The 14995-nt window shown below is 42.3% G+C and overlaps 1 protein-coding gene across 1 annotated transcript in view; it reads left to right on the top strand.

Annotated features, from left to right (window-relative positions):
* Positions 1–14995, top strand: part of PDHX (pyruvate dehydrogenase complex component X) — a 361556-nt gene that overhangs the window by 158321 nt on the left and 188240 nt on the right. The window contains exon 5 of the mRNA XM_069221839.1: positions 6059–6157. Within this exon, the coding sequence (XP_069077940.1) occupies positions 6059–6157 (99 nt within the window). The remainder of the gene's footprint in view (positions 1–6058; positions 6158–14995) is intronic.

Genomic DNA, 14995 nt, shown 5'->3' with positions numbered 1-14995 from the left:
GGTCTACTGAGACTTAAAAGATGGTTAACTGCTCACACACCAAAGGCACTCCAGGACACATCTGTCTTTCTCAGGTGGAATGTTTTCAATTGAACATGTATGTGTGTGTATAAAACCACAGGTCCCATGGCACTAAAAAACAATCCTGACATACAAACTATTTAAACTGTAAAGTCTAAATACTAAAAATAAATGTTAAAATAAAAAAAATAAAAAAATGCAACAATTACCTAAAATGTGTAAGGGGACAAAGACAATAGCGCTACAATAGTTGCAACAAAACCCTCTACCTAACATTTAGTTGCAACGTTTGTGTCCACCTTCCTTATCATACGTATAAAAAAACTACTTTGAAGACTTCTACCTCCCATGTAGCACTTCTTCAACTTGGCACCTTACTACAACACACATTTCACCCAAAATACTAACTACCTCACAGAGTAATACACTTTACACTTTGTGTCCCTTGAGTCCCCACCCAGTAGGCACACTCTCCCTTTATCTGTCAAATCGCCATTACACCCCATAAGGCATCTAACACCATTTAGTGCCCCACAATGACCAGCACAAACTCCATCAGAACATACACTCGTGTCCCCAAACACCCAGCGGAGGAAGCAGACCTTTAGTTGACAGAACCTCCACCACCATAACATGCTGAGTGACTACTAGATATGATTAGATATTATGGTTGTGATTCATGTTTGAGTGCTTTAGGTATCATGGTTTTATTTTTGCTTTATTTTAGACAAAACCATTCATCTGCCTGCTAGCAGCTGCAGTTTTATACTCTGGTGTCAGATGTGTCACACACCTCTTATCCCATGTAATTTGAACATTTTCTAAAATTGGCTACTATTTTTCTTTTAGTGCTCCAATAAGATGATTGGGGAGCTCTCTCCTAGTAAATGCTGTGTCTTTACTGCATAGGTCTTTAGTAAATTCGCCTCTAATCCTTGCTAGCATTATGGGTGATTTTGGGCACTGGTGTTTTTTCCTTAACTAAACCATGCTCTTTATAGCCCAAGTGTTGCCATTTCTGCATCAGTGACTAAAAAATTTTCTAAATTTTTCTCCGGTTCTTGCAGTCATTACAGGGAGAACCTGGCCTGGCAGTTCGGTCTGGACTGTTCCCATGAGGAACAGGGTCAAGACTGATTTGCATATGGCTGGGTTCAAACTGGGGTGGCATGGTGAGCAAAATAATGGATGGATTAAACACAGATCTGTGACTGGGGGTGATTGTTTGGTTCCGCATTCCGTCCATGCAGTTACGCTATCCCACAACGTTTGTGTTTTGCTTTGCTCTTGCAGTCATTACCACACAATTCTGTTAGGAACTGGATATTTTACTGGGCATACACAGTCTTCTCAGAGAACGTCTGCCTCTTTTATTTATTTTCCAATTTGTTTTGATGTAAGAAGTACGGTTACATTTGCCAAAAAAATGTACTTCGAAGGAAGGATGTGTACTTGTGATAGATTTATATTTTGTTGTGCAGCGTTAACATTGAGTCTAATGTAACATACATGCATTAACAGGCCTTATAAAAAATTCATTTGGAATGAGAACTTGTCAAAAACGGGGCGTCTCTTCCAGGGTCTTCGGGGAGTTGGAAGTGCTTTGGCTCTTGTCCTTGACCCCCAAGGGCACTCCAGGGGTATGAGCTGTGACAGGCTAAAGTGTCCTATTTCCAAATGTATTTTAGTTATAAGATGCGGTGGCTGCCTACGGTTACATGCCACGATATTAATCTATAGTTTGGCAGTATGTGTCCATTTTCTTTGTCTTTTTTTGCTAGCAGACAGATGTGGAAAGAATTTATCACAGGCGGTGTTTTTGCAGTGATGACATTTGTATTACACAATATTCCTGACTATAATATTTTGCTACCTGAACATTGCACACATTTTTAGTATGTGGTATGCATTTTACCATTCTTTTGTCTACATCATCATTTTATTAATGTAAGCAGTGCATATTCTTTAGGAAGGTAAAATACATAGCACACACATACTCAAAATGTGCTTAATACTTAACATAATATGTACCTGACAATATAAGTGCGCTGGAGGGTGGGACTCCAGATGCCTTTGGACAAGATTATTTTACCATAATGTTTTCTGTATATTATCGCGGTGATGATGCAGTGTGGTGGCCGTAAGTCTTGGGTATTACACAAATTTCAATATCTAAAGCCTGTTTTAGTAGAATTGGACCGCCGCTGTTAGCATTAGCTTTTTAATCAAAGTTTTGCATTTTTTGGATACCATATCAGTATGTTATTTAGGAGTGTTGATCGGTCATATTGGATTTTTAGACAGTCTGGAAGATGGAATTATTGGTCTGCCATTTCTGTTTGTCGCTGTCCCCTGAACAAACCTAAGGGCACAGGGCTGAGCCTAAAAGAAGTTAAGACCCTCTTGCTAGACAGATGTTTATGCACAATCTTATGATTCGTCATCTAGCAGTTAGACTTCTTCAGCCTCTTTTATTTGGATGCTCACACTGTACCACCACAGCCTACAGGTCCTACAACATGTTATAACTCGAATTCTTGCATTGTAACACGTTTAAAGCTAAATGGAATAGATGGGTCCACCATTTAGCAGAGTACAGCTTTACGCCCAGTGCCGGTGGCAGAGAATTGATGGATATCTTTGAAATAAAAGACCTTGGCGTCACGTAAAGGCCACTAGTTCTCGAAGAATACTTGCTATTCCCCTGGAATTCTGGCCAATCACTGCTGCTCCCTCAAAGAGAACTGTCTCACCATGAACAGCAGCCTTGAAGCTGCTGTTTTCCACAATGTTGGCACAAGTCTGCGAATCTCAAAGACGCTCCAATGCTGGAAACTGTCCTGCAGGACACAGCCTCTCAGGATATAGCCTTCCGAGGAGTTTATTTAAAATAAAATCATACTGGAGCCAAAAAATGCCTTGTGCTTTCCAGTTCCATACATAAGATATGAACTTTCCAAGACAGCGCGGGATCTGCACAAGACCATCTATATCTGTGGGTGTGATGGAACTGTATTCATTTTATCCGACTGCAACATCCCTAAACGTTTCGGATCCTGTCTCAATTCATTTGTATCCTGAGCGGGACACAAGGGTTTCTTTTCCTCGACTTAAGGTTTTAGGTTATTTATTCTGGTATTCTGTTGAATATGATTAGTCAACCCGATGATAAAACAAATAAAACCAATTCTTTAGATTTTACAGCTAGTTTCTAAATCCAAACTACAATTCTCCAGTTTCAACAGGAAATTTCCAGCTCAAGCAGATTCCTTGTTGGGACTTTGACTGAGACCAGTTTGAGCTGGTCTCACTTAGACTGACATGGAAGGGTCACCTAACCCAGTTCAGTCTTCACTGTACTGCCAGGTGACATCAGAAGTCACATGAAGAGATTAACACTGTGTGTTTTTTTTTCTTTTCATCTACCGCCCCAAACATAGCAAGACCGTAGCAGTCCTTTAATCGTGGGGCTGGATCTCATACAGTGCCATGCATTCATGTTTTCAGTGTAAAGGGAAGCAGATACATCCTGTTGGTTCTAGTCAGCACTCAAGGTGAGGCGTCATCTGTTTAGGAACAGCCTAGTTCTTTTCGGTGTTCCTGAATTCCATGTGACCCTGAATGTTCCTTAACTTCACCATTTGTGAGTTCCAAAGTTTGGTAGTCTGATCAGGGAAAGAGCTTATACCAGTGAATGTTTTAAAGGAGCGCTAAATGGATAGGAGGGACACCAGTATTGAATGTGGAAAACTCTTTTGCTTGTATTGCCAAAGTTTCCATATGATGAAGAACAGTCCAGTGCTGTGGCGGACCCATTGGTCCAAGAAGTGAGCCTTGGTAAAGGACCATCTGTCCATTCTCTGGTCACCAGCAGAGAGCTTGTGAGGTTGCACTGATGTGGTTGCCATGGCATAGGTGTATGTATTATTTGCCTCCCACATTCTGAGTTCTTTGCATTCTTCATAAAAGAGTGTGTGAAGCTCTGTGGTAGTCCACGTGATGCCCAAGTGTGACAGTGCAGAGATGGTTGGTGGACTGACCTAGGGTGAGGCATGAATGCAGAGTGGAATTAACATGGAGGAAATCACTGCTTGCTGCCTCGTGGAGTCCATATTATTCCATATTACAGAGGAAAACAAGAGGTGCCATAATCACAAGGACTATTTAATAGGATTTTGTGTCACTGCAAGGACTTTACTCATTGTTTCCTGTACTTGTTAAAAACCTTTTCTTATAACTTCTACACACAAAAAAGACAGAATGGCATTAACTATAAACGCTGATCCGCCTATAGTGGTAACCGTTTATTAACATTGTTGTTGAAGGGGAAGACCATTATTACCTATTTAGATCTCTTGTGAATCAAAACAACTCTTCACAATCATAAACTGAAAGCAATAGCACATTACATTAGGCACATTAGGATGTATTATAGACCAGCCGAGCTCCTCTTTAGTTGTGGTTGAGAACCTTACCTCGTAAGCCATAACCTTTTAGCTTTGTTAATTCCTTTTGATCTGTCTGAGTGATCCTCATCAAATTTGTTAGTGATGTGTCTCATTCACATCTGGCCCTCCATTTCACATTTGTGGCAGATTTATCAAGGGGGTCAAGGGGCACCTTAGGAAAAGCCTTTTGAAGGGCTATATACAAATCGCCACGTTATGGTTGCTGGTGTTACGGTTCAGGGAGGACCTGGCCTGGCAATTCAGGCTGGACTGTTCCTTATGGAGCAAGTTCAAGGCTGATTTGTATATGCCTGGGTCCAAAATGAGGTAGCATGGTAGGCAAAAGGTTGGCTTGGAATGCTACCCAAACAAATGCCAGTGCTTAGACATATTGCAAGCATTCCTCCCATCCCCTTTGTGTTTTTGATGTGCTGTGTTGCTCTCCACTATAACAAAAATTGCTGACAGATTTATTCCAAGGGTGGCATAGATTTTGTAATTCTGTTCAATAGCTTTTAATGTGCTAGAAAGGTTAAAAAAAAAAAAAAAAGACTTATCAGCTGTCACTAAAATGTTTCTGAACCACCCAGGAACCCCTTGCTGGAAAGGGTTTGAAACGTTTGAGATTCGTGCCCTTTTTAAGTCTGACCCAGAAGTCAAGAGCAAACAAAATTAACCAATCCTGGAGCTACTTTCATGTTTTCAGCATGAGAGTAGCGCCATGATTGGTCTGAGCAGGCGAACTCAGCGCTCCTTTTCCGACTAGGAGCCTGTGCCTGCAGTCCGCTGGGCTGTTACACAACTCATATTGGTGTCGTCTGAAGTGCGCATGTTGGGCTTGCCATCGCAAGACTTGCCAGCCAATGTGAAATGCGCATTTACTTTAGGCAAGTCATTCTGGCCCCACCCCGAGTCGAGAGACAGTGCACTTCAAATGGTCATGTACATGTACAATTTACATTTTCTGCAGTTGCTGCACTCGCAGCAGGTAGGGGCCAACTCTCCTCTGCCCTAAAGAAGGAACCGCTGCTGGAGGCTTGGCTGGCGTAAGGAGGTGCTGGTTTTGGTGCAGTGCACCAGGTTTGTGCACGTGTGTGACAAAAACAGTAAAAGTGTTTTAATCGGTTATTTTAGTCATTTTTTTGGTCAAAAGACCGAACCATTCCTGAATTACAGGAGTTCGCTGTGTGATAACTAATTCTGCAAAATATCGGCTTACGATCTGAGATACACTTACATAAATGTGTAATTAAAAGCCACACATATTTGCTGTATGGTTTTAGGGAAAACACATGTTCGTTAGCAGAGAGTAATACACGAGCTAAGCACCACGGTGAGCAGTAGGAGCCATCGCAAACAATCCCTGCAGGCATCTTACAGTTTACTCATTTTGTCCCATCTCAGTCCCCTTTTTTGCTTCACTTTTGTGTACGGCTTTTGGTGATGTATCAAAGTTTGAACAGAAATGGCTGCTTTCCAATTGCTGGAATATTGAGTGGATAAATAAAGTCTGTCTGAGTGAATTGGGTTGAGTAGATGCAAGAAGGTGAGACAAGGCTCTGCCGTTCATTGGTCCTCTTTCTCTCCAGAGTTCGCCTCAGCCCGGCTGCACGACACATTCTGGACACACACGGAATTGATTGGAGCAGCGTGGTCCCCACCGGTCCTCGAGGGATAATCACCAAAGAGTGAGTACTAATCTGATCAATCGGTACTGGTCTGAAAACCGCCCATGCGGATTTATGCTTCTTTCTGAGTGTTTTTGAAAACATATATTTATACTAAACTGCAGAATCGCGTATGAAACCGATCTATGTCACTAAAAAGCAAACTATAACGAGGTAATACACAAAAAATAAAGAATATGTGTACATTTTTGCTTCAGCAAAAGTAAAAACCCTAAACCTTACTTAATAAATCTCCAGTGCACAGCTACTGACCTTCAAGATTTAGAAAGTTGTCCCAGTTGTGATACAGTTCATCGATTATCAAAGCGCTTTTTCATTGAAGAAAATTAACCTCAGCAACATGTCTTCAGCATCTATGGGTACTCTTATGTCAAAGTGGCTCTTTCTTGCACTGACCGGGGTGAATCGTTGTGCACTGGTGATTTCCTAAGTTATCTCAATTTACTAGGGAAAGCCTTAAGGTATCTCAGTTTACTCTGGGAAGCCCTAAGGTATCTCAGTTTACTATGGAAAGCCCTAAGGTATCTAAGTTTTCTAGAGGAAGCCCTAAGGTATATCAGTTTACTAGGGGAAGCCCTAAAGTATCTCAGTTTACTCTGGGAAGCCCTAAGGTATCTCTTTACTAGGGGAAGCCATAAGGTATCTCATTTTAATAGGTGAAGCCCTAAGGTATCTCAGTTTAATAGGAGAAGCTCTAAGATATCTCAGTTTACTAGTGGAAGCCCTATGGTATCTCAGTTTACTAGGGGAAGGCTTAAGATATCTCAGTTTACTTTCACTGTCAAGGCCGCAGCAGGAGTGCTGCTGTCCTGTATTATACAGGAATCCTTTATCCACATGATCACTGAATATTTATCACATGACATGGGCTACCATGTGGGGGTGAAGTTCCTCCTGTCCCCAACCCCCAGATACATTTTTCATTAGCATCAGGCTGACTAGAAGACAAGCCCATGATGAGGCATTCTATAAGAAGGAAAGGGATGCCAGTATCCTTAATGCACCTCCTATCCCATACTATATTGAATCCCATACCATAATCTTAATCCCTTTTATTTGACATCATATTTATTTTAATTGTAAATATATTTCTTCATTTGACCTACCCATAATGCCATTTTTAGTTTTTTTTTTTTTTTTCTCCATTTTGGGTTCTCCATTAATGTAGTTTTCTTTCTGATTTCATTATTTTCACATGCTCTCTCATAAGACATTGAATATCAAACTTACTATGAAGTAGCTTTGTCTAAACTGTGGTTTCTAAGTTACAGTTTTAGATGTCATTTAACTAATGCTATAGGCTGTGGATGCCGATTAGGTGCCTCTGTAAGTAAGAGAGTCAAAATCAATACTTCTTTTCCAAGATTGGGAAAGTGACTTGGTTGAGATTATGTTCTTATAACTCAGAAGTTGTATCCATGCATACATTTGTAGCATTATATATGTTTAGCAATTGAATTTAAGAACTAGGAAACTCTCTATACAATGAAATGCCAAGTCCAGCAAATAGAATATTGGAGACCGCATGCCGGGGATCAATGGGAAAATGAAGGATTCTACAATGAAACAATACTAGAATGAAATATAAATCATGGATATTCCTAATTTAACAATCTGCATTGAACGTAGGTTGCCAATAATGATGATTCAATAGTAGAAAACACCATACTGACAGAAATAGGGTATCAACCCTCCCCCCTAACACTTATCATCACCCCTATCTTTACCCATATGCTGTTAATTTTACTAATGAGGGCAAAAAGAAGTGCTGAACTTCTTTCATCACAGATTTAATTTACACCTGCTTTAAGAAAGAATGCTAGAATAATATATTTAAAGTTTTATGCATGTAGTAATTGTGCTGTCACAGTATTAGTACCCCGGGGACAAGCGATGATGCTCCTGCCGCAACGTTTCTGTGTCTCTTGCATGTAGTACATATATCTTCACACAGTTTCTTTTTGTAGTTTAAAGAGTTTGAGTTACAAGGATGAAACTTTAAAAACGGAATTTACAGACATTGATAATGATTTCTTGTTTATAGTATATCACGAGTTGGTAGCTCAGGTCAGAGCGAGCTTCGGATGCTTGTATAGGGGGGTATTAGAGACGGTAGTTAATTTCAAGAGAACTTGGCATGAAGGAAAAAAGGTGAAGAGGTATCTGACAACATGCTTGAGATTGTATAGACAGACCTTATATAATCCATTAGGAAGAGTACTTGATCACAAAGTAGATGGTGGGTGGAGCTTGTATGTTGAATTCTGCTGGTGTTTCACAAGAGGAGAGTGTAATTATGGTAGGCTGATCTTCTGCAGGTAGTTATCAAGACTAACGCATATGGCGGGTCGGACGCCTCGTTTCTCCTAAGGAGATTTTTGTGACTTTTGAGTTCTTCTTAGGTAGAAGAGTCTGGCCCACCATGTCTGGATTGAGATGTGTTTGAGAAATTTCTATTCAGTTGGGAATAGTTTTGTGGCAATGGTCAGTATGAGATTTAGGAGTCCCCATCAGCTGCAGTTTTGCTCCTCCTGGCTCAGGTAGCCCCTTTCCACTTTGTAGACCTGGGGCACATTGTGCTGCTGCTTTCAGTGTCTGTACGCTTGCTACAGGTAGGAACACTTCTCTGTCGTTCTTTTACTATGCCTTGTTTGAGTAGTAAATTTATTTTCCCACTGTTTCTATGCACCTGTAGCAGGTCAGGCTGCTGCTTTAGCATTGGTTCTATATGCCTTGTGCATGTGGTTCAGACATTGTCACAATGTATGTACTCCTAGTGCATGTTTTACTTTGCGTATCACCTTTTCTGCCTCTCCATATTCCTTGTGTAGGGAGAATTGTTGTTGTGCTGTTTCTGTGCCTAAGAGGGCAAGGCTGATGCTCTCAGAATGAGTCTGTTTGTTTGGTGAGGGGTAACACTGGTGCCACACATTTTATGTGCACAGATGCACATAATACTGCCACAGTCAGACCGTTTGTGTTCATTGGTGCAGCCGTAGTGATGTGGTCCCACTAGCTGCATGCACGTTTGTGGCTGCCGTCTACCATTGCTGTTTGCCCGACCCTCAAAATCACCGACATGAACCCTAGTTAACGTCAGGAAGTTTCCCATTGGGTACGTAGATGTATAAAACCCTCCCTGTAAGAATGGTATCCAATATCCAAGCTGTCATCGACCATCTGAAGCTGTTGATTCCACTTCAAGTGGTGTGCTGAACTTGATGTGCACTTATGAATGCCACAAAATGACAGTGCATAAGCTCACAAGCTAACTGAATGTGCGTGCAAGCAACTCATCCAGCCTAGCTAGATACCGGTACCCTCAGATATCAGCCACACTGTATCCATCATCCCCCACTCCGGATCCATCTGGGATGGATCTGTGCATCACTTTGTGTGTATGAGCTTCTGCTTTAGCCACTGGCAGCACTCGCATCTGCTTCTTCACTTTCAGATTCCGGAACCAAGTCTGATGCTCTCCAGCTGGAGAGTACTTTGATTGGTGCAGCCATCTGGAGAAGTGATGCGGAGGAGCCAACTGTGTGATTCATGGGCTTTGCTGCTTCATCGTCCAGAAGGACATCTTCCTGCCTCCACTAGTGGCTCTCCTTGAATCAGTCTGAAGCTGTGCAACTTCCTTCAATAACTGTTTGCTGCTTGCTCTTGCTTAAGTGAACTCAGTGCCCAAAGTCCTCACGTAGATCATTCTGCAGTGCAAACCTCTACCGGAAGGCCCAGGCCTGCATTCAGAGCCACTCACTCTTCCATTCTGGCACCATACCTAGAAGTATTTCTGAATGTTTCTATCCTTCAGTGTACTTTAATGCGTCATTTATAACCTCACTTTACGGGATATACCACAAACCTACTTATAAAATATGTTTATTGATCCCTCTAATTTTCACCATGCAACTGTTCTTCATATCTAGTTAATTGTTTCTTACCATTTTTATAAAAACGTTTGCCTGGATCTTATATTTTTTTTAACCTTATTACAATGTGCTTGTTAATGCCTGCAATCCCAGCACTGCCGCCTCAGTAATGTCTTGTGGCTGCATCTGTAAATAACTAAATTCAGATTATGTGAGAGCACAGCTGGAGTGACTCATTCCTCTGGTTTTTCTCCCTCACCAGCTTTACCAGTGAACTTTTTAAAGCAGGGTTCATTGCGTGGAGAGCCTGTGCTGGCGTCCCAGGATATGCTGGGACACCAACACTTTTGGGAGCAGAGCAGGGCGCCTGGTGGTGGCGGACAAGATTTTTAAAAAATATATATTTTATTAATTCCCCCCAGCGGCCCCCCCCCACCACCCCCCCCTTGAGATTTGCGGTGGCTGCTGCTGGTTTTATGCCTACGACAAGCCACCAGGGTCCATTCAGAGGTAAAATATGCTGCAGAGGCGGCCATCTTAGACTCTCCTCTCACATAGGGCAGAGCGCACCTCCTCAAATGTCAGGATTCACATCATTTGCTGGATTTATTACCTTAAGTTTGACAATAAATGCGGTAAATGTTTCCCTTACCCTTTAACACTCATAAATCAGGTAGAGAAATTGCACCTAGACTGGTGACAATTGGTTTTCTAAATGTGGGCTCCCTACTCAGCATTTCGACCTTCACTATGCACTGAAACCACCTTAGTCGCCAGTAGAGAGAAAATCTTTACTGAAGTGGCTGAAGATTGTAGTCTGCTCAGCCCCTCTTCCATGTGACACATTTGACTGCTGAGAAGGCTCCAGGACTGGGCAGCGCTCTGTGAAAGTGTTCTAGAATGAAACTGCTTCTTCCTCAATGATCTTAGCCAACAAGAGCAAATTGGCTTCATAAGATCATCTACTCGCAAACTGGTCTGTGGTTTGTCTCAAGAATCCGCATTCTTGTTGTTCAACTTTCAGATGTGTACCACTAACTCAGGGCATGGCCCAACATCAGGTACAGCTTTAAATGTATGCCAACAATAGTCAGATTTGCCCTCATTCCATAGTGAACAAAAAAGGCTGGTATAAAATCATAAACTGCCTTAACCACATGATCCACTTGGACCACTGGATGCAAAAAATCTTACTTTGCCAGATTAAAGCATGAGATAAGAAATTTGTTTTTGTTAGGACAGACCAGAATCCCATCCCATTTGAATTGCCACATAATCTGGTAAACCAACCAGCTACCATGAAGAAGGCAAAACATTTGACAGCCACATTAATCTACATATCCTTTTTAACTAAAATCAAAACCGGAGGTCAGGGGCATAAAATTGCAGCTTTCCTCGAATGCAACAAAATTATTGGTGACCTCACAGCCCTTTTCAATACCTCCATCACTACAGACACCTTCCCCGAGAAATGGAAACATCCAGAATTCAAACCTTTTCTCAAGAAACTATTGGCAGACCCCAGCAAACTCAAAAACTCACGTCTCAGCGCCCTTCTCCCTTCCCAGCAAAGTCCTCGAAAAAGCCATCAACCTTTGGGTCCCGGAACACCTGGAAAATAACCTTCTTGACAACTCCCAATCTGGATTCTACCCCAGCCACAGCACCAAAACTGCTTTGATTGTTGCCACAGATGGCACGAGAACCTTCCTCGACTGAGGAAAAACTGCTCGCCAATCCTGCTCGATCTCTCAGCAGTGTTTGACACCGTATTTCACCACACCCTGATGGATAGGCTTCATTACATCGTAATCCCTCAACAGATTGACTCCTTCCTCACGGGAAGAACCCAAGTAGTCCTTCTACCACTGTTCACCTTGGAGGCCAAGGACATCATCTGCGACATCCACCAAGGCTCATCCCACTCTGTTCAACACCTACATGACCCCCTCCCCATCATTGTCAGAGCCCATGTAATAAACATCATATCCCACGCGGAGGACACCCAACTCAGCCTTGTGCTCTAGAAAGACCCTCTCACTACGAAAGCCATCTTCTGCAGATGTATGATGAGCGTCCCTGACTGGATGAAACACAGCAACCTCAAACTCAACACAGACAAAACGGAAGTGCTGACATTCTGAAACAGCTCTTCCCCGAGGAATGACTCCTGATGGCCTTCAGAAATAGGGCCGTCACCCACACTGACTGACCATGCCAGAAACCTCGACATAATCCTGGACAACAAACTCACCATGAAAGCCCAGATAAGTGCAGTCTCATTCATCTGCTTTCTCACACTTTGGAAAATATCACTCAGACCCTAGTCAACAGTTGTCTAGATTACGGCAATCCACTCTACACAGGAATCACCTCTCAACTCCTGAAGAGAGTTCAAACCATACAAAGCTCCACAGCCAGACTCACCCTTGACCTCCTCAAACAGACACACATCTCTGTTCACCTCAGGAAACTCCAATGGCTCCCTATACAGAAGAGATGACAGTTCAAGCTGCTGATCCAAGCCTACAAGGCCCTGCACTACCAAGGACCACCCTAAGTCATCCACTGCCTTATCTCCACCAGCCCTCCAGACACCTGCACTCCTCTTCCTCTCCCTTGCTCACACCTCCTCGCACCCACATTCGCTGAAGAAAGACCGGAGGAAGCTCCTTTTCCTACCTTACAGAAAAATCCTGGAATGACCTTCCCCTGCAGCTCCGGACCTCTACCTCTCTTTTTACAATTCCGGAAGGCACTCAAGACCTGTCTGCTCAACTGATCTCACCTGAAGCAGCTTGTTCCTCAGTGCCTGAATTCCGTCACGGGTGATAAGCCGCACTTAATAAATTCGATTGGATTGGTACATTTAGTATAATGTGCAAGACAGTACAAAATGAGTTTCTAAGTAAGTGTCAAGACATCACATCTATCCCCAACAACTGCAACATTTCTTGAGAGCCATATAGATTGCAGAGACTGGCAAAGCTTACCCCAACACTGAAACAGATTATATTTCAAAGGCTGCTTACCATTTACTAGATGTACCGTCCTCTAAGAATGGTCATGAAAGGGGCTATGATGGCATCTTGTATTCCAAATGTTCGCCTTCATACGCTGTAGGAGTCTCTCTCCAGGCAATGGTGACAAACAAAGGGTTAGTGGGAAAATCTAATGCTGGTAGAAAATAGCACAAACTAAAATGGTGGAAATGCAACAATTTCTTACTGGACAGGTTATTTATTGGACCACAGCCGCAGATCACCATTGCTTCTCTTATGGGTTGAGGAGTGCATTTAGACAACATGATCGTTCAGAGCACCTGGACTCAACAACTGAAGCAAGTGCATATCAAACTTACAGAGTTAATCTTAGTACAGTTAACACTGAAAGCTTTTTCCACAGTAAGTTTCAACAAAATAAATCTGAACTGGACAGACATGACAACAATGTACTACATCCAGAAACAGAGGGACTTGCACCTGCCCCAGGTACCAACCGTGTCACAAAGTACATGGTACTAGGGCATTCGTCAACAAGTCTCCCTCCTATAAGCACATCGCCCAGGAGTGGACAAAATCTTTGTGGACCTGTTACGCAGGACTCATTAACAAAAGCATGATTTTGAAATTAATCCTCAAGTTCTGTTTTAGTACTTTTAAAAAAAAAAGGGGAACACCCACAGTTGATCTGTTCACCTCACAGAAAACGCAAAATGGCCCAGCTTTACCTGTAGGTAACCATACCCATATTCAGTGGGCAGTGTTCCATGGGTAAATAGATCAGGGATATTTGCGTTTGCTTTTCCTCCTGTGTCACTGATTTTATAGTAGTGAAGACAATGAAACTGACATCCATGAGGCTCATTCTAATTCCCCCCTCTTGGGCAAGACAATCATAGTACCCCATGATGCTGGACATGCCCAGTCATCCATGCAAGAAGTTACTCCTTCTTGCAGATCTCTTAACACAGCATCAGGGGAAGCTACACCACACATATCTCAAGATAATGAATCTTGCAATTTTGCATCTAAGGTTTAGAATAAGGCTGTCTTCAACTTCAGGAGGAGTGTATGCTCATTCTAAAAGAGGCACTTAGACTCACTACAAAATCATGCCAAGCTGCCACATGGGAAAGATGTGTGTGCTACTATCTCATTAAAAACAAACAACCTCTTCAGGCTTCTGAACAAGACCTTATAATTTACTGCATGTGCAGAAATTAAGCCTGACACACCTCCATCGGGCTTCATTTGGCAGTTCTTGTAGCATACATGAGGAACAGACAACAAATCTCTATTCAAGCGCCCAGTTGTCAAGGGCTTCATGGAAGATTTCTATAAAAAAAAATGAGTCCACAAAGAACACTACCTGTCATTATATGGGAAATTAACTTTGTTTTCATAAATCTCATTGAGCCCCCTTCAAAGCTTTTTCATTCTTGTCAACTGTTGTTTCTTTCATGGAAAAGTATGATTCCTCCCTGCAATCACTTGTTTGGGGTTCAAGGTGAGACACCAGCACTTTGTTTGCATTTCTCCCGTTTGTGAACGCCCCAGGGGCACTGGTGAGGCCAAAGGTGATGATGGTGATGTAGTGTAGCCATTTTTATGTTGCTTTTGCACGTTTGCTTCAGGCGTTAGGCCTTTGTGCGCTTTGCCCTAGATGTATTTTATTTCTTTGCTCGCAGCATCGAGCCTCTGTGCACTTTGCTCTAGATGCATTTTATTCAGCTTCGTACTGTTATTTTTTAATAACCAGTTCTACGGTCTTGTTTTATTCTTTATATCACACTGTTTAGCCTACTTCAGCATCGGAGTTTTCAATAACACATTCTTGCTCACTCTGTGCTTCAGTCAAGGATACAGTCCGGTACATTGCCGATAGACGTGGTAGGAGTTTAGTCTTTGGGATGTAGACGATACACACTCTTGCGTAGGACGTTTTTGTTAACACATCGACATGT

This window comes from Pleurodeles waltl, chromosome 3_1 (assembly GCF_031143425.1).
Source record: "Pleurodeles waltl isolate 20211129_DDA chromosome 3_1, aPleWal1.hap1.20221129, whole genome shotgun sequence".
NCBI lineage: Eukaryota > Metazoa > Chordata > Amphibia > Caudata > Salamandridae > Pleurodeles > Pleurodeles waltl.
Note: the sequence above shows the minus strand (reverse complement) of the source record. Positions and strands in the feature narration are given on the sequence as shown.